General features: G+C 40.3%; 1 protein-coding gene across 8 annotated transcripts in view; it reads left to right on the top strand.

Annotated features, from left to right (window-relative positions):
• HACE1 (HECT domain and ankyrin repeat containing E3 ubiquitin protein ligase 1) overlaps window positions 1-24,090 on the top strand; it is a 148,380-nt gene that overhangs the window by 5,742 nt on the left and 118,548 nt on the right. For 4 of the 8 annotated variants that reach the window (XM_065588265.1, XM_065588266.1, XM_024102427.3 and 1 more), the window contains exons 3-12: window positions 728-817; window positions 4,191-4,295; window positions 7,498-7,573; window positions 8,468-8,599; window positions 10,388-10,470; window positions 13,337-13,433; window positions 16,550-16,651; window positions 16,892-16,971; window positions 18,373-18,427; window positions 21,157-21,263. In XM_065588265.1, the coding sequence (XP_065444337.1) occupies window positions 728-817; window positions 4,191-4,295; window positions 7,498-7,573; window positions 8,468-8,599; window positions 10,388-10,470; window positions 13,337-13,433; window positions 16,550-16,651; window positions 16,892-16,971; window positions 18,373-18,427; window positions 21,157-21,263 (927 nt within the window). The remainder of the gene's footprint in view (window positions 1-727; window positions 818-4,190; window positions 4,296-7,497; window positions 7,574-8,467; window positions 8,600-10,387; window positions 10,471-13,336; window positions 13,434-16,549; window positions 16,652-16,891; window positions 16,972-18,372; window positions 18,428-21,156; window positions 21,264-24,090) is intronic. The other 4 variants (XM_065588267.1, XM_005287711.5, XM_005287710.5 and 1 more) reach the window with 2 other exon arrangements.

Genomic DNA, 24,090 nt, shown 5'->3' with positions numbered 1-24,090 from the left:
TGTAGGCAAGTAAGAAGCGCTGAAATTTGTTGATCTGATATCAGCGTGGATGTTGGTTCTTCTCCACAATATGTTCATGCTGACAGGTATACTAGAGTTTCAATTATGCAGCCTCCTGGACAGCATAAACAGAACTGCAAGTCACCAGGTTGTTTCAGCCTGAGCCTAATTTGAAATGTGTGTATCTTGTAGTCAGACTTCTTGCATAATAATGGCAATTCAGTCTAACAATCTTCCTTAAATTTCATTATACTGGCACTTTTTCCTTCTAAACTTGGTGTATGCATAGGGAACTTGCCAGAAACGTGGAAGGGAACATGTAGCGGAGTGGGGAGAAGTATTGGCATACATTTATTTATAATTGCCCAAAGCAAAGTTAGTATAGTGCTTAGCACGGTAAAGAAATGTCTTGAACATCTTGTCCTAGTCCACATTAATGTACATTCAAAATAATGACACAATATGGCATATTTGCTGATGTCAGTTTGAACTAGGAAGTGGAAGAGCAAGGGCGTTGCAGGTTAGTATTCAGGTATTTTAACAGAGCTGTGGAGCCCTGCCTTTTTTTTTTATAGGCTGTAAGGGAGAAAAATGGTACCCTGAGATGATTGTAAAATGGATAAAGTATTCAGTCATGCAAATAAAATGTATGTTGTGATGCATATCTGAAAGTGGGTGAAACTATCTTTAGACTTTTTTCCCTAACGCACAGTTTTATTTGCTTAAGGTCTGTTTCAGAGCTACTGTCAAATTCAAAATTTGATGTGAATTATGCATTTGGACGTGTGAAGAGGAGCTTGCTTCATATTGCGGCAAAGTAAGATTTAGCACTTTTGAGTAATCAGGGAGATGACTTAAAGGATTACATTACCACAGAAATCTAGAGCATTAAACTGGAAAAACCTTCAGTGCATATTTGTTGCTATATTTTTTTTCTCACGTTTCTTGAATTAATTACCAGTGTGCACACTTGCCCCTTCAAGAATAACTTTTAACACAAAACCAGACAGCTTACACTCAGGATTTCAAGTGGCCTTCCATATCCTAACAAGCTTGTGTATAGGAAACATTAACTACTGATGGTTGCTTTTTCATCCTTTTTTAAATAAGACTGCTGTGGGAGGAATACAGCCTGTTTACGGTGTATGTTAGTTAAAGAGTTACCTCTGCCATTGCTAGCTGCCTGAGCTTTGCTATTCCAGACTTGCTTTCTCCCTCTCTAGTAAACAGTTTTTTTTTTTTTTTTGGAAGCATTCAGTCATTTTGTATCATGGTAATGACATCAAGGAAGTGGGAAGTACTCCACTACTGATTAGGTGCTTTGCTATCATTTAGTACCTGTATGGTGGGCATGTACTTCTCTGCTCAGTTACGAGCAGACAGGGAAGAATTTGAGGCTGTGTACTGAATATTTCTACTGCTTTTAGATCCAGGCTGAAGTCCTTGCCTGTAAATATGAAACAGATGATGTCAAATTATTTTGAATCTGTCAGGTAGTAAAAATAGGCTTGTCCCCTGACTACCCCCTCCTGGGACCCCCCACCCCCTGACTGCCCTCCTCAGAACCCCCCCACCCATCTAACCCCCCTCCCCCCCCGCACCGCTCCTTGTCTCCTAACCACCCCCTCCCGGGACCACCCACCCCTATCCACCCCCCGGGACCCTCCCTCCAAGCCCCCCTGTCCCCTGACTGCCCCGACCCCTATCCACACTCCCGGCCCCTGACAGGCCCCCTGGGACTCCCACGCCTATTCAACCACCCCTCTTCCCCATCCCCTTACCATGCCACTCAGAGCATCAGGACTGGCAGCCTTAAGGGAGGGAGGATAGCTTAGTGGTTTGAACATTAGCCTGCTAAATCCAGGGTTGTGAGTTCAATCCTTGAGGGGGCCATTTAGAGATCTGGGGCAAAAATCTGTCTGGGGATTGGTCCTGCTTTGAGCAGGGGGTTGGACTAGATGACCTCCTGAGGTCCCTTCCAACCCAGATATTCTATGATTCTATAAGTAGTACACAGTAAGTAGGTTTCAGAGTAGCAGCCGTGTTAGTCTGTATCTGCAAAAAGAACAGGAGTACTTTGTGGCACCTTAAAGACTAACATTTATTAGAGCATAAGCTTTCGTGGGCTACAGCCCACTTCTTCGGATGCATAGAATGGAACATATATTGAGGATATATATATATATATACACACATGCAGAGAGCATGAACAGGTGGGAGTATTCAATTAATCTATCTCCCCTTGTAAGTATTCTCACACTTCTTATCAACCTGTCTGTACTGGGCTATCTTGATTATCACTTCAAAAGTTTTTTTCACTTACTTAATTGGTCTCTCAGAGTTGGTAAGAGAACTCCCACCTGTTCATGCTCTCTGTATGTGTGTGTATATATATCTCCTCAATATATGTTCACTTCTATGCATCCGAAGAAGTGGGCTGTAGCCCACGAAAGCTTATGCTCTAATAAATTTGTTAGTCTCTAAGATGCCACAAGTACTCCTGTTCTTTTTACAGTAAGTAGCACATTCCTATGGGGAGCAATTTAATACACTACACTCAGCCCGCTGATGGTCTGGAGTTCTCAAAATATGTTCTCGCACCCCTTATCAAAAATTACACTACAATTAGCTTAAAAACTTAAAAACTTTGTATATTACAGTAATCGTTAAAAATGTATAATGTTAATAAATACATAAGTTTGATGAAACAAAGTAGTTGTACTTATGTGCCTGTGCTTAATTTGTGTTTTTGATGATTTACCTTCTAAAAAAAATCTTGCATGTCTCACACCCTCCAGAAAGGGCATCTCACACCCCCAGGGGGTGCGTGCACCCCAGGTTAAGAACCACTGCACTAAACTGATAAGATCTGCATTTTAATTTAATTTTAAATGAAGCTTCTTAAACATTTTAAAAACCTTGTTTACTTTACGTACAACAATAGTTTAGGTATATAATATTGACTTATAGAAAGAGACCTTCTAAAAATGTTAGTGTATTACTGGCACGCAAAACCTTAAATTAGAGTGAATAAATGAAGACTTGGCACACCACTTCTGAAAGGTTGCTGATCCCTGCTCTAAAGTTTTATATTGTTTTATTTTTGAATGCAATTATTTTTTGTACATACTTCTACATTTGTAAGTTAAACTTTCATTATAAAGAGATTGCACTACTGCACTTGTATGAGGTGAACTGAAATATACTGTTTCTTTTGTTTTTTACAGTTCAAATATTTGTAAGCAAAAATAAATATGAAGTGAGCACTGTACACTTTGTATTCGGTGTTGTAATTAAAATCAATATATTTGAAAATTTAAAAAACATCATAAATATTTAAATGGTATTCTATTGTTTAACAGTGCGATTAATTGAGAAACTTTTTTAAATCACGCGATTAATCACGATTAATTTTTTTAATCGCTTGACAGCCCTAATAATGACCAATTAAATTGCAAACAGAAAATAAAGAGGAAGCAGTTATGTAACAAAAATAATGGCAGACTCAGGTATTTGGATGAATCCTGTAACCCTCAGTCTTTATTTTTTCTTTTTGCTGTGCTTACATTTGAATATCTACCTTCCTTCTGAAAAATAAACCTTTTTAACATATTTTTTTTAAACAAATAATGTTATAATTAAAGTGTGTTTAGAGGTTTGATGGCCAGTCCAGTGCTGCAAAAGGACAAATTGGTTGAGGGAAACATAAACTTAATGCCATGGGTGGGCAAATCCTATATCTTTGAGGTTTCCTTGCACCCGCTTCTGCGATTTGGTCTTGAGTCCATTAAACTAAGATTAGTAAGTCTTTCCCAAATTTTGTGCTGACTTCAACCTATGGAAGTTAATGAAGTTGCATGATAGTGTAAGTCAGTGTAGAATTTGACTCTTAAAGATGCTTGCTGTGGTTTTATCATTAAAAAACAGAGAGTCCTGTGGCACCTTTAAGGCTAACAGATGTATTGGAGCATAAGCTTCCATGGGTGAATGCCCACTTCGTCGGATGAAGTGGGCATTCATCCATGAAAGCTTATGCTCCAATACATCTGTTAGCCTTAAAGGTGCCACAGGACTCTCTGTTGTTTTTTACAGATCCAGACTAACACAGCTACCCCTCTGATATTTATCATTGAAGTTTCACTTTACTGATTTTGCTATTTCCTTTCTTTCTTTCCATACCTCCATCCAAGCTGTGGATCAGTTGAATGTCTAGTTCTGCTGTTAAAAAAGGGAGCAAATCCTAACTACCAAGATATTTCAGGATGTACACCCCTTCATTTGGCAGCTAGAAATGGGTAAGAAAACTTTTACCTTCTCAAAGTATGCTGATTTTGCTTAACACAGATTATAGACCTGTTTTAAGAATGTTTTATAATTTTGGTTTGCATACTGGTTAAATTATATATTTTGCACTTTTGAAAGTACAAGTAAAACCACAGAATGTGTACCGTGAATTTGTAGGATATTTATTTTTTTAATTTTAGAATATTGATCTATCTAAATACAACCAAGCAATAAACATAAATTTCTATGACTACTTAAGCATTTTTGCTAATTATCAGTTTGATAGTTGGAGAGATTTTATTTAGTGGCTAATAATAATAAAACTCTTATTGCAATATTGTAATTGTATGTAATTCAACACATGACAACGAACAAGGTAAATACATTAAAGGAGTAAAGCATGGATCTGGAAGACTAAGTTGAAGGGGTTTCACTGTTTGGATTGATATTTAGATATCAAGAAATTAACTGTGTTCCCTGAAGGAACATCTTCTGCAAGACAAAGAAGACTCGGGCCTTGTCTACACTACACAGTTTTGTTGACAAAAGTGAGCTTTTGTTGAGTAAACGGTGTAGGTGTAAACACTGAAATGCTCCTCCCCCCGATGTAACTCCCCTGCTATGCCGACATAAGACAACCACCTCAACAAGAGGCTTAGTGTTATGTTGACATAGTTAGGGCTATGCATGTCTGTGCTGACGCTGCAGTCCTTATGTTGGCTGTCACTCTTGGCTGCTGGAGGCATGAAATTGATAAGAAGCAGGTTTCTGGCTCCTGAGCCCTGCTGCTTCCTGGTCTCCGCTTCAAGCTGGGCTGCCACCTGGGCTCCACACTGGGAACCCTGCAGCACAGTCGCTGACTGGACTCTGAGTGTGGATCTTCTGCGTCCCCAACCCTCCCCCCACTCCTGGCATGTTTGGCCTGGCTCTGTCTCCCACACTGCCCCTCTTCAGTTGGTGGAAGTGCTCCTGGTGAGGATGTGCACCACTGACAGAAGTAGGGTAGTGTGGACATTAGCCACCACAGTAACTAATGCAGTGGCTGTAAGTCGACCTAACATAGGTCGACTTATCTGATAGTGTAGACATGTCCTACTAATGCCATACATGTAATATTAGGCTAAGTAGTGGATTTCTCTAGCCATCCTGCTGATGGCTGGTTAAGTGTGGGTTTTTTTGGGCATCTTGAGAATAACACCACTTAAGAGCTCTGACTCGCTGCCTCCCATCCGGCCCTTTTCTCTGTGTACATGCATGTCTGTTGCTTCTTCACTCTCCACTTTTCTTGTCGTGTGACTGGCAGAAACCCTCTTCAAGGGCCTGGGAAAGAATATACTTAAGTTCTCTAGGGCAGCATATGTGAGTGATGTTATGCTAGTGCAGTTGATGGGAAATGCAGTTAACCATCAGCTGTGTCAAGTAAACAAAGTGAAATGAAAAAGAATGAAGAAAATACTTTTCGGTTATCTTAAGTCAGGGGTAGGCAACCTATGGCACACGTGCCAAAGGCGGCATGCGAGCTGATTTTCAGTGGCACTCACACTGCCTGGGTTCTGGCCACTGGTCCGGAGGGCTCTGCATTTTAATTTAATTTTAAATGAAGCTTCTTAAACATTTTAAAATTCTTATTTACTTTACATACAACAATAGTTTAGTTATATATTAAAGCCTTACAGAAAGAGACCTTCTAAAAACATTAAAATTTTAGAATTCTAAATTTAGAAATTTAGGCATGCAAAACCTTAAATTAGAATGAATAAATTAAGACTTGGCACACCACTTCTGAAAGGTTGCTGACCTCTGTCTTAAGTGATGGTTGTAATGGTAATAGTTACAGAATTTTCAGAAGGAAATCTGACTCTTCAAGTTGTCCCTTTAAAGGTAGGTGCAATATTAGCAGTGATTCTAGGACTGGATTATTTTGTTAAAAGAACAGATTATTGCTATCAACAATCACACTTGCTTGCACTAAAGCAAAAATCCACATGAAATTAACAAGACATGCCTATCACCCTGACCACTTTGCTCTTTGAAGCGTGGGGACGGAGATGGGCTTCATAGCTCAAGCTCCAGCCTGAGCTGGAACTTGAAAGCACTGTCCCTGCAGCTATTTGTAGTATGAGCCTGAATCTGTTGACCTGAGCTTGGACGCATGCTGCTGCATGCTGTGTTGACGTACCCAAAGGGACTAAGTGGCTTGCCTAAGGTAACACAGGTAAACTGTGGTGGAGCAGGGAACTTAGCCCAGGTATTCTGAGCATGATGTGCCAGTGGATCATCCTTCCTTCTATATAGAGTAAAAGCTGTTTTATCCGGCACTTCACCAACCGGAAAGCTCTATAAACGGGCATTTCTGAGCTTCATTGAAAGTCTGGTTTATAGTCCGGTTGGCACGGGGACGGCAGGGTTTGGGGTGTGGGAGGCGGTGCGGAGCGCGGGACAGGGTGTGGAGTGCTGGATTGAGGGCTGCTCACCTCGGTCAGGTCCTAGGCGGAGACGCGGCAGGCAGCTCTGTGCGCTGCATCTGGCCACAGGCACTGCCCCCACAGCTCCCATTGGCCGCTGTTCCTGGCTCATGGGAGCTGCGAAGGCAGCGCTCAGAGCAGGGGCAGTGCGCAGGGGCAGCGCGCAGAGCCACCTGTTGTGCCTTCGCCTAGGAGCAGCCGGGACAGGTCGCCGCTTGCAGGGAGCCACCCGAGGTGAGCACCCACTGGATCAGTCACCCCGCACCTCTTCCCATGCCCCAAGCCCCCTCCTGCACCCAAACTCCTTCTCAGAGCCTGTGCCCCGCACCATCTCATGCACCCAAACTCCTTCCCTCTTAGTTAGCCAGCAATTTTTTGCTTATTAGACTCCCCATTCTACCAACATGCCGTATAAAACAGCTTTTACTGTATTTTGAAATAATGTGTTAGAACAGGACACTTAAGTATTCTGATATTTGTAACATAGAAACCTGTCTAATCAACCCACAGTTCTCCCTCTCCCTCCTATAAGCTAAAACTCTTGGCTGTATGTGTCTTCTATGGCATTGGTGAATATTTGCTTTTCTTTAAATATCAGTTAATGGTGTACTGTTATGAAGAAAACTTACATACTGCAGTTGATGCATGTGATGAATTAGTCTGAAAGGGGCATGGGGAAGATATTTGTTTTCTGCAGACCCTTTTTCTTTTTTTATGACTGGAATTGCATATGTTCTTTCCTTTACAGACAGAAGAAATGTATGAGCAAGCTCTTAGAATATAGTGCAGATGTCAACATTTGTAATAATGAAGGTCTGACTGCAGTAAGTGCTATCCATTTTAGTGACTGAAGTGCTTCTCTTGAAATTAATAAACCAGTGATATGCTAACTTTACTGAAAATGCTTATAGCTTGTGCCTGCTAAGTGTTTGACTAGCTCTGCAATCATTAAAACTGGAAGGGTCCCTGTTAATATATAATTGTAAAGTATTGTGGAACTGTTAATTTAGTGACAAAATTGATCAAAATATTTCTAAAACAGTAAAATCTTTGGTTCAAATAAAACACTTTCAGAAATGCAACTTTATATGCTCAGGGTTACTTTTTTCTTTTTTCCACCTCCTTCCTCAGTGACCAGGCAACATAACAAATTTTCATTTTTATACAGAATTTTAACTTTTTTCCATTCCTCTGTGCTGATATTGTAACAAACTGCTTTGACTTGAAATTAAGGAGGGTAAAGTTGTGGAACCACATGGTATTATATTTGCACCTGCTTGTTTTGCTGGCCTGAACAATGTGGATTTCTGATATCAAGGCAGAGGGCTCCTCCCTCAAACATTCTTGATTGTCTTAGCTGGCACCAATCCCTCTCTTCTTGTGCACCTCATGAGTGTCAAGAATCTAAATTTAACTCTGTCCTCTGGTTGTAGCTCCTATCAGTAGGATATTCAGGCAGTCTACTGGTTACGTTCCTCAGCAGGTACAGTGTTTGAGGATCCTTTCTTAAACGCATTCTTGTAATCTACTCGTGATCAAAGGGAGCTGCTGTGATTTCAGGCACAGATTTAAACTTCTAGATGCATATTTAGGCAGCTAATTCTAGGATCCTATTTATGAAAATCTTGGCCACAGAGCCTTAGGTTTTGTACACTTGTGTTTATGAAATATATGTATGTATTGACTAATAATATTAGTAATTTGATTTTTTTACTTAGATTCACTGGCTTGCTGTCAATGGGCGAACAGAACTACTTCACGATCTTGTACAGCATGTCAATAACGTAGATGTTGAAGATGCAATGGGACAGACAGCACTACACGTGGCTTGCCAAAACGGTCACAAGACTGTAAGTTCATAAAACTCATTTGAACGGACGGTAATTGTTAAAAACTTGGTAATACTTGTCTCAATTTTTTTTTAATTGAAACTATGGCTAGTCATACACCTTTATAAAGGTTAAATGATAGTCATATGAATAATTCTATCTTAATACACCTCTACCCTGATATAATGCTGTCCTCGGGAGCCAAGAAATCTTACTGCGTTATAGGTGAAACCGCGTTATATCGAACTTGCTTTGATCCACCGGAGTGCGCAGTCTCCCGTGCTCCCTCCCCCCCCCTCCCCGGAGCACTGCTTTACCATGTTATATCAGAATTTGTATTATATCGGGCCACGTTATATCGGGGCAGAGGTGTAATTCTTAACTACATGTACTTGTATAGGAATAAGTGGTTTATTCTTGTGTGGGTGATCCTGCAGTCTCCTTTGAGAGTTTAAATAATTTAATGCGCATCCCACAGCTGTTCATACAGTTGATTAATCTATTATTGCATAGTTGATTGCAGATATTTGTGTAGTGTTTCATTTTCTTGAATATTTTTTCATGCATTACTCACTATAATGTGTAGTATTTTGTGCCATGTTTGTCAGAATGACTACATACAGAAAAGCGTATATGGCAGCTTGGTTACTTTTAATCCGATTCAGTTAAGTGTTTATACTCCATTTTGGGGATTGATTTTGCATTAGGATCAAGTATATACATGTGGAATAGATGTGTGCAGATTTGAACCTTTAAAAAAAAAAAAAAAAAAGGATTTTAAGATCATATGGATATCACATATCCAGTGATACAGACCACTTTGAGTAAGAAATGGTTTCTAGACTGGTTTCAGAGTAGCAGCCGTGTTAGTCTGTATCCGCCAAAAGAACAGGAGTACTTGTGGCACCTTAGAGACTAACAAATTTATTTGAGCATAAGCTTTCGTGGGCTACAGCCCACTTCATCAGATGCATGTAGTGGAAAATACAGTAGAAAGATAGATGTAGCGAGAGAGACCACCCCACACACCCACGAAACAATGGGTGTTACCATCCACACTATAAGGAGAGTGATCAGTTAAGGTGAGCTATTATCAGCAGGAGAGAAAAAGAACTGTTTGTAATGGTAATGAAAATGGCCCATTTCCAGCAATTGACAAGGAGAAGTGAGGAACTGTAGGGGGGGAAAATAAGCATGGGGAAATAGTTCCCAGCCCAATTCTCCATTTGACCACATTCAAAAAGTTACTCTGTGAACCACCAGAAAGGGCTCCTGATGGCAAGCTGTTAAGGGTTACAAGTTTCAAGACATCAGCTAGCAATCAGACTGATAATTATAGACACATTTACCTCATGTGGATGGGATAGAGTTAAGGTTGTTTGAGTACCTTAGCTCAGCATTTTCATACTTTACAGTGTTTGTTTTTATTTAGAATTTCCTCTTAATATATTTTTCAAAACTACAATATTTTTTTACCTCAATTTACTGATAAATATTTAAACTTCAATATAAGCTTTTTGGGAGGATCTGATTTCACTGGTCTTACAGAATGGCCAAAGTCCTATAAAAGGCATTTTTATTAAAAAGCCAAGTCCTAGAAATAGAGACTAATGTAAAAGCTTTTCAGGGTGTAACTGTCATAATCCTTTTCCTAATGTTTAGGTATCTTGTTTTTGAGATGTATTACTGGAAATTAAATCTACTCGTATAACTGAAGAGATGCATAAAACTAAACAGTTTCAAGCCAAGTGATATTTTTGTTAATTTCTTTCTAGTTTTGACACTACTTTTTTTTCCTTTTCCCAAAAGACAGTGCAGTGTTTATTAGACAATGGTGCAGATATTAACAGGCCAAACGTGTCAGGAGCAACTCCACTCTATTTTGCTTGCAGGTATGCTATGTTTGACTTCCAAATACTGTACAAAATGTAAAATTTTAATTTTTAAATACACAAAACGACACTAATTCAATGCATAGTAAAGAACCCAAATCAGGAAATATGAAAACTAAGAATGTATTTAGTCTAAACTCTGCCTCTTGCTGGAATGCTGTATGGTATAGTATTTGAATATTTTGTCAACAGTTTTAGACCTGCACATGTATATAAGATTACATGTCTGTTAATATTGCAGGCTAAGCACCTTTCTACCAGGGTATACCCTAATAAACTAATGAGTCCTAATTTTAGATTTAAAATAAGGAAGCTGTTAAAATAACCAATATTTAACCAGCTTTGCATGCTGGGTCAATATTCTAGGTATACAATATATTCTTGGTATACAATTCTCAAACAACACTGTGGATAAAAAAATCAGACAGTCAAAGGTACTAGTCTTCCAGGAAGGTTATATCTGTGGCAAGTTTAAGACTTCGTTGTAAGGCTAATCTTGTTCCAATTCTGTTTTTAAAACAGTTGTTTGTTAAAATAATATTTGAGGGGGTTGCAATTTGAGCATGTGAAAAAGGCAGATTATAATGGAAATGGTTTGGAACCATTGCTGTAATGGATGCTAACCTATAATATGGTCAAATGCACCTTTATAAATCATGCCCTGTTATAAACTAACCAACATAAAGTGAATCCGCTATCTAAACTACTTTGTCATAAAATACACACCCATGTCCTAAAGCAGGGGTGGGCAAACTTTTTGGGCCCAGGGCCACATCTGGGTGGGGAAATTGTATGCGGGGCCAGGGCAGGGGGTTGTAGTGCAGGAGGGTGTGCGGAGTGTGGGAGGGGGTGTGGTGTGCAGGAAGGGGCTCAGGGCAAGGGATTGGGACAGAGGAGGGGTGTGAGGTGTATGAGGGGACTCAGGGAAGAGGGTTGGGGTGCAGAGGGGTGTGGAGTGCAAGAGGGGGCTCAGGGCAGGGATGCAGGAGGGGTGTGGAGTGCAGAAGTCCAGATCTATTCCACCCCCAAAACTCGTCTATTCATTGAACTTTTTGAAACTTTGCACTTCTAGAGAGAGGTAAGGGATTGACTCTGTGCACACAAATTTGCAGAGGGACAATAGAGTTGAGGTCTGTTGTTTGTTTTGTTTGTTAATAAGCAAACATTTTCCTGTTAACAAGCATGTTACCTCTGGAGACCCAAATCCACAGTTTGAGAACAGCAAAACTAAGCATCTCTGATAGTGCTCCGTTTAGAAGATACTGAGTAGATAGAAAGATTAACCTAAATAATCTATACAGAAGCCTGTGGAATCCCTAATCAATAAAAAAATCAGATTTTAAAAAAAATCATTGATTTTTTTGTCCACCCTGATTCTAATATTGTGTATATCCCCAATAAGATTGCTAAATATTTTCTATTTTTAAGGGCATACAGGGGTTAAGACTAATTATTTTCGGAATGAAATTCATTTAATACACTTAAAGCCACATTACTTGGGCTTTGTAGGAGATGTTTAAGGGCTGAACAAATCTAGGATTAGGGCATTGGAATGCAGCATAGAGCCTCTGTGGCTGGAGTAGTAATGGAAGCTCTCATGCAGGGTTTTAGGCCAATTGGTTTTGAGTAGTAGTCAACCTAGTAATCCTCTCCTGTGCAACTGCTTCATTTGCAGAGGGTAAAGATTGTCCTTGATTGCTGTAGAAGCCTTTGTGCCAGGTCTTCCTGGAGGGCTGAATTTCACCCATTCTGAATTAAAAACTACTGTAATTGATGGTATATGCCTAAAAATCGAGCATTTGTAAAGGCTAACACCAGTTTATAACATGCTATTATAGTATTCTGGTGACTATAGAAGCACTTATGTCTAATCTTTCCTTTCTCCTTTAAAATTTAATTGGAAAATTAATTTTCTTAAGTGCTGCCATATGGAATGTGTGGCATAATTACCGCTTTTTGGTCTTTAATGGGTCACCACTGGCTGCAACAATAAAGTAGCTGATTATATGTTACATAAAGTAGTTATACTGTTTCCTTGACCCAGAGCTTTGACAATGAGATGTATTAGACTTTGAAATAGTCTCCCAAGGGAAGTAGTAAAGCACATCACTCTGAATACTTTTATCTAGATTAGTCAAAGCACTAAAAACTTATTGTAAAAAAACCACACACATGCACCACATTATTGCACTGTCAGGATGATGTACTAGGTGACAGAATAGGTCTGTTTTGTCTTTCAAACTCCACTTATGCAAATATAGTATTTAACATTGATGTATTTGACTAAAGTTTTTTTTAATAACAGATAACTTCTGTTTTCTTACTCTTACAGTCTATTGTAAGAACATGGTTAGTTAGAGACAAATTATATAAGTGATTCTTTTATTTAAAATGTATTGGATGAAAGCTTACTAGGCATCTGGAAACAATCCTATCTCATCTTCTCTAAGTACACTTTTCCAATGTAAAAGTAGCATTAAAAATGCTTATATTTTCCCTTGTGCTCTGTATTAAACTCAGGAACCATCAAATGGGCATAGAGTCTACTTCTGGTCAGAGTGTTCTTGCATGAATATGCAAAAAATTCCAACTCTGGCCAGTGCTTGTAATATACCTTTGCAGTAGGCTGGAGAACAGCCACTTAACAGTGTGTCAGAGGGACCAGAAGAGGGGTCATCTTCCATGCTGGGCTTCTACTTATGGATTTCTGTAATGTAACTTTATGCATTTGGTCCCTAGTTTGTATTGATTTGGGAATCAAAGTTTGTGAGGAACACCTATTGCACTGTTAGCTATTTTATGTAGACATATGTACCACTCATGGGCTAAATACTTTTTGGTAAACCTTCTCCTGTGTTTCATGTAGCCATGGTCAAAGAGACACCGCACAAATCCTTTTGATGAGAGGAGCCAAATACTTACCAGACAAAAATGGAGTTACACCACTGGATCTCTGTGTGCAGGTATAAATTTGCTTTACATTAACCAGTGTTTTGTGTAAAATTGATATGAAATGACTTTTTTTCTCCTCCTTTGTTTCTGCTGTCTGAAAACAATGACTTCATCCCTAGAGGTCAGAGACCTCTTTTGAGGAGTTTCAGGGAAGCAGCTTCACCTGACTCTTTGGTTTGACTTCTTGAATTAGTTCAGAATAGCAAACATATGCAGTTTTTTGTCTATTAATTCCATTAGAAAATATTTTATTCTTCTTCTCCTGAGTAATTAGGAAGAATGTATATTCTTGCTACTCTCCAGATCAACCAAGATTACCTTCTTATTAGGGTAGGCATATAGAAGATTGATGCTTCTGTCACAAAATGGCTGCTCACAAGATTAGGGTCTTAAAAGAAGTAAACAGACAGCCATTCACTTAGTCTCTTCTTAAAGGCCACATTTATTCAGACCATAATTACATCATCTTGGGGTAACAAATTCTTTTTTAGGTGTTCATGTGCAAACTGCTAAAACAGCTAAGAGCCAAAGGCCTGTATGTAGGAATAACATGTTACTTCAGATGTTAACTTTTTCAAGGAGATCAAGAAGATTTTGCTGCTGAGCCTTCAGTTTTTCAAAGGTATTGCGATCTCTACATCCAGGCCTCTATTTTAAAAAGGATGAGGATGTTATGATTTCCTGTGCCTACACATTTTCAGCTGGCGTGCAAAACAAAATCTAGTTTTGTCAGACGTCTACGAGGTTTTATAGAATGTAAGTAGATTAGTGAGTATCTTGTAACTCCAGTGACCTGTTTCTTTTTGTTTGGCAAGACAAAGGGTCAAGATTTAGGATATTAAATACACTATTTCCAAGTCATCTTTAAAAGTTAGGAAAGGTCTCTTAGGCAGCAATTCTACTATTCATGCTTCTGGAATCTTTTAAAAAAGGATGATTCTGAAAGATTTATTTAATAGATTAATCTGTAAAATGTCTTGCTCAATTCACAACACTTTTAGCATCACCTTTGTATCTAATAAGTTTAAGGGTTTTAATTACTATCACTTTGGGCACAGTTCCCTCAGCTCCAGTACACTGCTTTCCCTCAGTCTACATCTTTGCTAGCATTTCTTTTGGTTCTACAAAAACCTTAGGGAGTAACATACCTTTAATATAATTCCAAATCAGGCTTAACCTGTAAAGTGTCTTTTAGTTTATCAATCATGAGATCAAACTGGAAGAACTCATGTAACACCATTTAGCATGTGCAAGATTCTCTGTAAGTGGAAAATTTTGACATTAATTAGAAAAATTAAACAAATAGCTGGTTTGTTTCCAGCACAGTAGGTAGAATCTACACAGTGTAAGTTAGGAAATGAGTAAATGATACATTGATATCCTAGAGATAGGAAAGAGTATTAAGGATGTTGCTGCCTCTAGGACAGTACTAAATAGAACATCTAGAGGCTTTAAGATTCTTTATAAGAACGGCCATGGCCCATCTAGTCTGGTATCCTGTCTTATGACCGTGGCAAAGGCCAGACACTTCAGAGGGAAGTGAACAGAACAATTATTGAATGATCCGTCCCCTGTCATCCAGTCCCAGCATCTGGCCATCAGAGGCTTCAGGACACCCAGAGTCTGGGTTGCATCCCTGACCATTTTGGCTAATAGCCACCTATCCTCCATGAACTTATCCAATTCTTTTTTTAACTCGCTTATACTTTATATCCTTTTAAATACCACAGTAGGCCATCCTTAGCATGTGCCTTTCCTATATAGTTATCAAAACTGTATTTCCTAACCACTACTGATTTATATTGCTCACTCCTAATAGTTCTTCATTGGTACCTCAATTCATTTGTGATGAGACGGGAGTGCTTACTGCTCCTTTGGTGCATGTAATTTTGACTATATCATTTTTCTCACTCTCTTCCCCCTGCCCCTAGTCTGAGAAACCGGATTGCAGAACTGAGACTTGTTTTAGACTCTTATAACAGTCAGCCAGTTAATCTCTGCTGGGATTGTGTTCTGTGCTGAGTGAGCAGTGAAAGGAATGCAAACTGGGGATTCCTCTAATATATATAGCTTCTTATTTTGCATATTTTCTTCATCAGCCAGCATATTTTGGCATGACTCTAGTGTGATACCTGAAGTACTGTCCTCCGTGGACTGACAGGAACTTGGGGTGTGTTTATGCAAGTGCTCAGTTCTGGGGGGATTACACTTGGCTGACTTCTAAAGTGTCATTTACTGGTGCTTAAAGGAGTCCTGTCTAGTGAGCTTTGTCTGTAAAGATGTTTGTGACACAGGACCTTGAAGACTGTGCTGGTGTGAAACTGTTGAGGAAACTGAGGGTTATGGTGACCTATATTAATATTATAATACTTTTAAATATAATTGAAGCATAAGTGCTGTTGACTGGTAGGGAAATCCAAAAAGTCATCTAGGGTAGATTTCCTGAAACAAAATTAGAGATGTGATACAATTCAGAACTCCAGATTTTGGGAAGTTCATTTCTAAACCTGGTGTCTTGGGCACATATCTAGTTATAATACTTCGATTTTTTTTCTTGTTCATTTTAATTTAAAAAGTTATACATTGTTTATGGGATTATCTTATTGCCAGGATCTATAAAATAAAAAAAAGTGTCCAAAGAGCTTGTGGATTGGGAACCTTTAGCTAAGGCATCTTAACCTTGTTTTGGGGAATTAGTTTTTTGGGTGCAACAAGCTAGATACTCACCAAATGCGAAAGCAGGAGCTAATTCCATTATGATTTTGTATAAATCTATTGTTTTCAGCATTCTTCTTAATTATCAGTTAAAATGGCTGCTGGAATGTAAAGTTATTGTAGTTTCTCAAGGATTAAATTGATTACTTTGAGAAGAGAAACTGAGATTACTAATGATTGACACATGAATGTTCATTTATCTGTATTAACAAAGAATCCACTCAGTACCTAAAGTCCACTTTTTATTTAACTTTCAAATCTTTACTTTGAGATTAGGACTTTAAGAGTCTTTTGCATTTGCTCTTTAGTATCGGTCCCTGAGGATGGGTTGCCTGGCTGTTAATGTAAATATAGCACTTGTTTTTAAAATTGTTTTATAATAGTTGCTTGCTTTAAAAATGCTGTCTTACAGGGTGGGTATGGAGAGACTTGTGAAATTTTAATACAACATCATCCTAGACTCTTCCAGGCAATTATTCAAATGACACAGAATGAAGAGCTACGGGAAAACATGGTAATACATATTTTCTGTGCTGTGTCTACGTGTGTGTGTGTGTGTCTGTGTCTGTGTGTGTCTCTCTCTCTCCAAGTCCCCTAAGGCCTTGTTCCCTCTGTCTACTTCTGTATCTTTCCCTACAATTTAAACATCTCAAACTTGATGTTTAAACCCAAATTCAGTGAAGTTGAACCCCACATTGTCACATTACAATGTGTCCTTAAACCTGAAATTTTTGTTTGTTTGTTTTACATGCAGCACCTCAATGACAACTGGAGACTTCCAGCAGTTCTGGGGCAGAACCCATTAAACATGGAGAACTGGGGAGGGGGGCGTATGTATGTATATATTGTACAGAACTTCATGTTCTGATAAAGATGTACTGATTTAACATGAGAATGTACAATGAGGTAGTCCAGTGATTGTTAATATGTACTAATTTCTACCATGGAGTGCTGGCCTGAAATTCAGTTTAGATTACAAGTAAATGAGTCTGGATTCTATCTAGAGCCCTGTTAATGTGCTGTCTGATCTGGACAGAATAAGAACTGGAAGAGTAGCCTTTTGTAGGTTCTTAGCAAAAAATCTTTGGTACAGCACTATAAATGCACATTGTACTTCAGAATGAGGAATATTCTCCTTAAATAATAGCTTCTGCAGATACACTCTAAAATGGGTATGTGAGATATGCCCTGAATCATTTGGAAGATAACGATTATTCACGTCCCTCCCTCCCAGATTCTTCTCTAATCTATACCCACAGTTGATGAATCTTGAAATAAAAATTTCCAGCCCATTTCCTTCTGAATAGTTCTCTACCTTATTCCCTTTACTAGAATAAACAGGGTCAGCCTTAGGGAAAATGGCATCCTGGGCAAACTCGTATTTTGGTGCCCTGCAGGGGTCCCCACTCTCCCATCAGCCCTGGCCCCCACAGGCTCCCCGGGCTCCCCACACCCCTCATCTCCGTGCCCCGCTGCTTCCCCGCAGTGCTTAATTTGTATTGAAAGAGGTGCCAGAGGTCAGCCCCAGCACCAATTAAGCACTGACTGGACAACCTGATGGTGGCTGCTGGTCAGGTGCCCAGCTCTGAAGGCAAAGCCACTGCCAGCAGCAGTGCAGAAATAAGGGTGGCATGGTATATGGTGTATTGCCACCCTTACTTCTGTGCTGTTGCTGTGGTTCGTAGTGTCTGGTGCTCAGCCTGCAGCTCAAGGTGGGCTTTGTGCTGTCACATGGGGGCTGTATCTTACCAAAGCCCACAGCCCTTCTGCAACCCTCTGGCCACTCCTGGCTCACCAGGGGCATCATTTCAGATTTTGTGGGATCGGGGGCTACTTAGACATCTGAAAACTTTAGGTTTTTTTTGCAGTTAATAACTTAAGAATTAGCTGACAGGAGCACTGTATCTAATTGCTATATAAAGATAGAAAAATATATACAAACTCAAACTAAAGCCACATTTTAAGTTTATATGTAAATTTAGAACAATGAGGAGCAGCAAGATATTCCCAATTCCAAGCCTTGAGGAGTCCATTCTGGAGCTTTAGTACAGATATCAGAAACACAAGTTTGATATTTTGGACGTTATCTTTAGTAGAGAGAAATAAAATCTGCTTACTTTCTCTAACACACTCTGTGTTACTGCCATTATCTACTGTATTTTAGTCAGTTGTTTTTCACTCTATTAAAAATGTATTTAATTTTAACATATGTGATTAAGGATTCTTCTCTTTTAGTAAGAATGGGAATTCTCCTAATTTATTTTGGAATTTGTTCACCGATGACAATCATGTAGGTGACTCACTAACCTTTGACTCCATCATTGCTATGAGTATCATACTTTGAACTGCATTTATTTTCATACAAATTTTAAGTTATTTTACCGATATAACTAAAAATAAGTGACCTTCCTCTGCACAGTGTCTAAAGTTATGTGTTTAGCTAACTTTTTTTAAACTGGCTCTGCTAAAGTGAATACAAACAAAATTTACATTCTAGAAGGATACCGTTATTTGGTTGTACCACTTTAAATAATGAATTACAAAGCACAATATTGTAATAAAAGTAGTAATGATAAATTATTCCAGCCAGGCATTTTAGAACTCACTACTTTTAAGCATAAGAGAGAAATAAAATTATGAAATGCGCAGACCAGTAAAAAAACTAAAATAACAGTACTGTAATCCTTAACGAGCTTTGAAAGAATAAAATTACAGAGGATATATGTGCATTGCGCATTTCAACAGGGAAGTACCAAGAAGTAACAACAACAATAATACTAGTATGTGTTGCGGGGAGAGTGTGTGTGTGTGTGTGTGAGAGAGAGGGGGAGAGAGAGACCAAGACAGTGCGCTATCTCTTTAAGCACAGCGCTCACTAGTCTTAAGTCCAGCAGCTCCCACTCATGACTAGGGCCCTACCAAATTCACAGTTCACTTTGGTCAATTTCACGGCCACAGGGGGCGGAAGCCTCGAGCTTAGGCAGGAGCTGTCGGGGGTGAAAGCCCCGAGTCCTGGCTGGAGCAGCGAGGGGTGGCAGCCCCCAGCCGAGGGCTCCGAGTCCAGGTGGGAGCCAAGGAGGTGCGGGGGTCGGCAGCCCTGAGCCTGGCAGGAGTTGCGGGGGCTGGAGCTGTGGGGGTGGCAGCCCCCAACCCAGGTCCTTGAGCCTGGGCAAGAGCTGCAGGGGGTGGAAGCCCCGAGTCCTAGCAGGAGCCGCTGTGGGGGGCAGGGGTGGCAGCCTCAAGTCTGGGAAGGCCAGCCCGGGTGCCCTGAGCTTGAGCAAGAGCTGCAGGGGGAGGCAACCCCCAGCCCAGCTCTGGGGCTGCTGCAGTGCAGAAGTGAGGGTGCTGTGGAGGTGTGTCTGATCTCTCTCTGATAACAGCGGTGAAGGGGAAGGACAAGTCCTGTCCCTCCTCAGCCCAGCTGATTTCAGGGAGATCAGATTTCACTGGGAAGGGCTTATTTCACAGTCCCTGACAAGTTTTTCAGGTTGTGAAATTGGTAGGGCCCTACTTATGACCCAGAGGCAGCAGCACAGACTCCTGCCCCCCACTCCAGCTCAATGGAAACTGGGTACACGGGTGGGGAGATGGGGATGCCCCAAAATCAGCCCCCCACCTGTGCTCTGCACAGCAGACAGGATGGTCTCAGGAGCAGCTTGGCCGGGGCAGCTCCAAGCTGAGGTGGAGACAGGAGAAGCGGGTGGCTGCAGATGGCCACGGAGCAGCAGGGGGAGGAGGGGGAGGATACCCTGCTCCGAAAGTGCCCACCTCAGCAAGGCGCCAGGGTCAGTCACCCAGCCCACCCCAAAGTCGGGTCCTGAGAATAAAGTAGTTGTGATGGAGTATACAAACCCCATATTGGCCAGGAAGGGGTTAATAAGCTGCAGTGACCCCAGTCAGCCTGGGTGTCAGGCCGGAAGGAGGAGTTGGAAGGAAGAAGCACTGCTCAGCTGGATGCTGACCTGGAATGAGAGTAAACTGGCAGCTACCACATCATGCAAGAAACCTGGGTAGGGCTGGAAACTGACTAGAGACTGTAATGTGCCAGAGACTCCCTGCGAGAGGGTAGGTCTGACACAGACTGTTCATTTGAATGGTTACCAGAAATCCCCTGGTGTGCATGAAGGCAAGAAGCTGCAGCTGGGGTATGTATGAAAAGAAGAAGGCTGAAAGCTGAGCTCAGCAGGGCTGAAGATTCTTTTGGGTTATGTTTGAGGAAAAGTTTTTTGTTGTTGTAGTTTTTTTTTGGTGGGGGCGGGGAATGGATGCAAGAATATGCATGAAGAGAAAGGAATAGGAAAAGTAACAAGGGATGACAGCAGGCATAAAAGGATGTAGTGAAGAGCACAGATAGAAGATTTTTTGACTGGGAAAACTTTCAAGGTCCTGGACAGTGAAGGGTGCAGATGGGGGGTGAAAGGAGGAACTGAAGGTAGAGAAGAGACTTTGGATGTTGACAAGATAAGTCTGCTTGGGAGAAGTAAAGTTGTTTAGCAAGGAAGAGGAGAGAATGAATTTAAAGAGCTGGTGGTTAGCACAATTTGGACTTTGGAGCTCATCACTATTTGAATAAGAATGGAGGTAGTGAAAGGTTGAGATTCAAAATTTGGGATCAGCCAGGCTATCGGTATAACATTATAGGGCAGCAAAGGAACAAATCAAGAAACTTAGTCATATTGGCAGAGTGATGAAGCTTGTGCTGGACTTGAATTTGCATTCTTACAAAAAAAAAATGGCACTTTGCTTAATGATGAATTTTATTAGTACTTTCAGAGCATTTATTCATGCTATATTCTTAAGTCCTTTAATACAAAAACTAACTTCTAAAATATACATTTTTGAATAGATTTTCAGTTTAAAAGATCTTATTGAGTATTAGTTGCTAATTATGAAATGGTTGGGCACATACATATTGCTGTTTCTATGGGGTTCCTGCCTCACCTAGCTGTTATGTTCTGGATTAATCTGTAATAGAACACTTAGTAATATCGCATGTTATCTACTTTATTTTATATCCAGTTGCGGCAAGTTCTAGAACACTTGTCCCAGCAGAGTGAAAGCCAGTACCTTAAGATCCTAACAAGCCTTGCTGAAGTTGCTACAACAAATGGTCACAAACTACTGAGGTAAGTGTCAAAATATGTAAGTAGGTCAGTAATGAAAAATATGTTTAAAGACACTTGTTATATCAAGAACAGAATATTTATTTTCACTTGATTTCTCGCTCACAGGAAGACAAATATCAGTCATATTTGGTAGAAATATTTGAAGAAAGGCTAAGCTAGTGGGGCTTTCATATTGCATTTTAAAAGAATCTCTTTAAAAGGTTCTTTAAAAGAAACAGTCCAGGTTTTTTTAGTGGAGATCAGGTAGGTATTATGATTTTTGGGGCTCTGTAGTGCCAAATCTAGGATCTAGTGGAGTTTTCTGCCACCTCTTTTCACTTGAAAGGGCAGATTAGGGTCAGGTAGTAAGCTGCAAAGCATGGGGCCCATAGTCCTTTTTTGAGATTTTAGGTAAGTACATCTTTAGGATGGGTTTATTACACTGCTGTACATCCAAAATGCTTCTGAAATAAATGTAGTCAAACTTTACTAATTCTGGGTCACTGAGAACGAAAACGATGCTTAAAATTGTTGATTGGCTCTAGTTTTCAAGATATGCTATTGGGTCAGTATATACGACCCTTGACTTGGGAATGGCGGAGGATAAGTGAGTTAAAGGGAAGGGATCTCCAATGTAAACCAGAAATGACTAAAATACATCTTGGACTGGATCTATGAATAAATCTATGACTGGGTTTGGACAGTACTTGCTTTTTAGGCAAAACAATGAATGATGCAATCTGAAGCTCGTATTGCATCATACATGATATGAATTGCATCATGTTAATCCTAGAAGTCATGGATGATGCAAGCATAACCAAGCTTACATCACTCTGCTGAACAAATTGCCCTATATCCGCTCTAGAAATCCTAGTGTCGTGCTCTCTTATTTGTCAGTGTTTGATTTTGCAAAGGGACACATTTCTGTTTAACCAAAGTGAGCAGAGATGCCTCGTACTTGTGTGAACAGTGCAGATAACTTCTGCTATGTTTGTGGTGAAGTGACTTTTGCATCACAAAAGCGCAGTATAACCACTATGGTTAAGAAAGCCTATCACCTTTATTTTGGCTGCAAAATTGGAGCTCAGGACAAGAGGAGGGCCCCACACATATGCTGCAACACTTGTGCAACAAATCTTCGCCAGTGGTTGAACAGGAAAAGGAAAGCTATGCCTTTTGCAGTGCCAATGATTTGGAGAGAGCCAACAGATCATACCAGCAATTGTTACTTCTGCATGGTGCCTCCAGTTGGGAAAGGTGTGTCAAAGAAGAAAAAGTGGACTGTGCATTATCCAAACATTCCATCAGCTATACGCCCAGTACCCCACGGAGAAGGACTGCCGGTTCCTGATGCACCAGAATCATTCTCACTTGAGTCAGACAAGGAAGAGGATGAAACTTCTGGTCCTGAACCATCAATGTCACAGGACCCACATTTTCTCCCATCCTCCTCCTCTGAACCGTACCTCATAACACAAGATGAACTGAATGACTTTGTCAGGGATTTGGAACTACCCAAGAGTAAGGCAGAGCTGTTGGGCTCCAGACTACAGCAGTGGAATCTCCTGGCAGGTGATGTTAGGGTTTCCATGTTCCGTGACCGTCAAAAGGATCTTGTCCCATTCTTCTTCATGGAAGGTGATCTTGTAGCCTGCAACAACAGCGATGGTGTGATGGCAGCCCTCAACATCGTTCACGATCCAGATGAGTGGAGACTGTTCATTGATTCATCGAAGACGAGTCTTAAAGCTGTTTTACTGCATAATGGCAATGTTTTGCCATCAATTCCAGTTGGTCATGCAGTCCATATGAAGGAAACCTATGACAACACGAAACAACTTTTGAGGTGCATAAACTATGATTAACATCAGTGGCAGCTTTGTAGCGATTTGAAGGTTGTTGCTCTCTTGCTTGGTCTGCAGACTGGATACACAAAGTACTGCTGTTTTCTCTGCGAATGGGATAGTCGTGCAAGAGATTCCCACTACATGAAGAAAGATTGGCCACTCCGACAGTCCTTGGCGCCTGGGAGGAAAAGTGTTCAGCATCCACCACTTGTTGAATCAAGGAAGATTTTGTTACCACCTTACACATGAAGCTGGGTCTGCTGAAGAACTTTGTCAAGGCCATTGACAAAACACAAGCAGCTTTCAAGTACCTCCGTGGAAAATTTCCAAGGTTAAGTGAAGCTAAGATAAAGGAAGGTGTCTTTGTTGGTCCTCAGATTCGTGAACTTTTCGAGATGATGCATTTGACCATGTACTGCGTGGCAAGGAAAAAACAGCATGGAAAGCCTTCCAGTTAGTAGCAATAAATTTTCTGGGAAACAACAAGGGAGATGACTACAGATTGTTGGTGGGAAAACCTCAAGACATACAAAAGCCTTGGTTGCAACATGTCACTAAAGATACATTTTTTTGCACTCTCATCTAGATTTTTTTCCCACCGAACTGCGGAGCAGTGAGCGACGAGCACGGCGAGCGATTTCACCAGGACATTGCAACAATGGAGAAACGCTATCAGGGCAAATGGAGCCCATCAATGCTTGCAGACTATTGCTGGACAGTGACAAGAGATGCTCCATTTAATGAATACAAGAGACAAGCCAAGAAGCGCCGAGTAGACACTGAATAGGACTAAACTATGTACAGAATAGTTTTTTGCCTTTTGTTTCATAATCAATTTTATTTATATAACCCTTTTGCTGATTTTTAAAGTGTTACATAAACAGGACAGGTGAAATATCATGTAAAGCAACCATAAACACATGGAAAGACCTAAGTTTACACTTTATGATTAAAACTCTATCTACACAATATCCATAGACATAAAATGTAAAAACTTAAAT

This window comes from Chrysemys picta, chromosome 3, assembly GCF_011386835.1.
Source record: "Chrysemys picta bellii isolate R12L10 chromosome 3, ASM1138683v2, whole genome shotgun sequence".
NCBI classification, from domain to species: Eukaryota; Metazoa; Chordata; order Testudines; family Emydidae; genus Chrysemys; species Chrysemys picta.
This window is presented reverse-complemented; position numbering and strand designations above follow the sequence as displayed.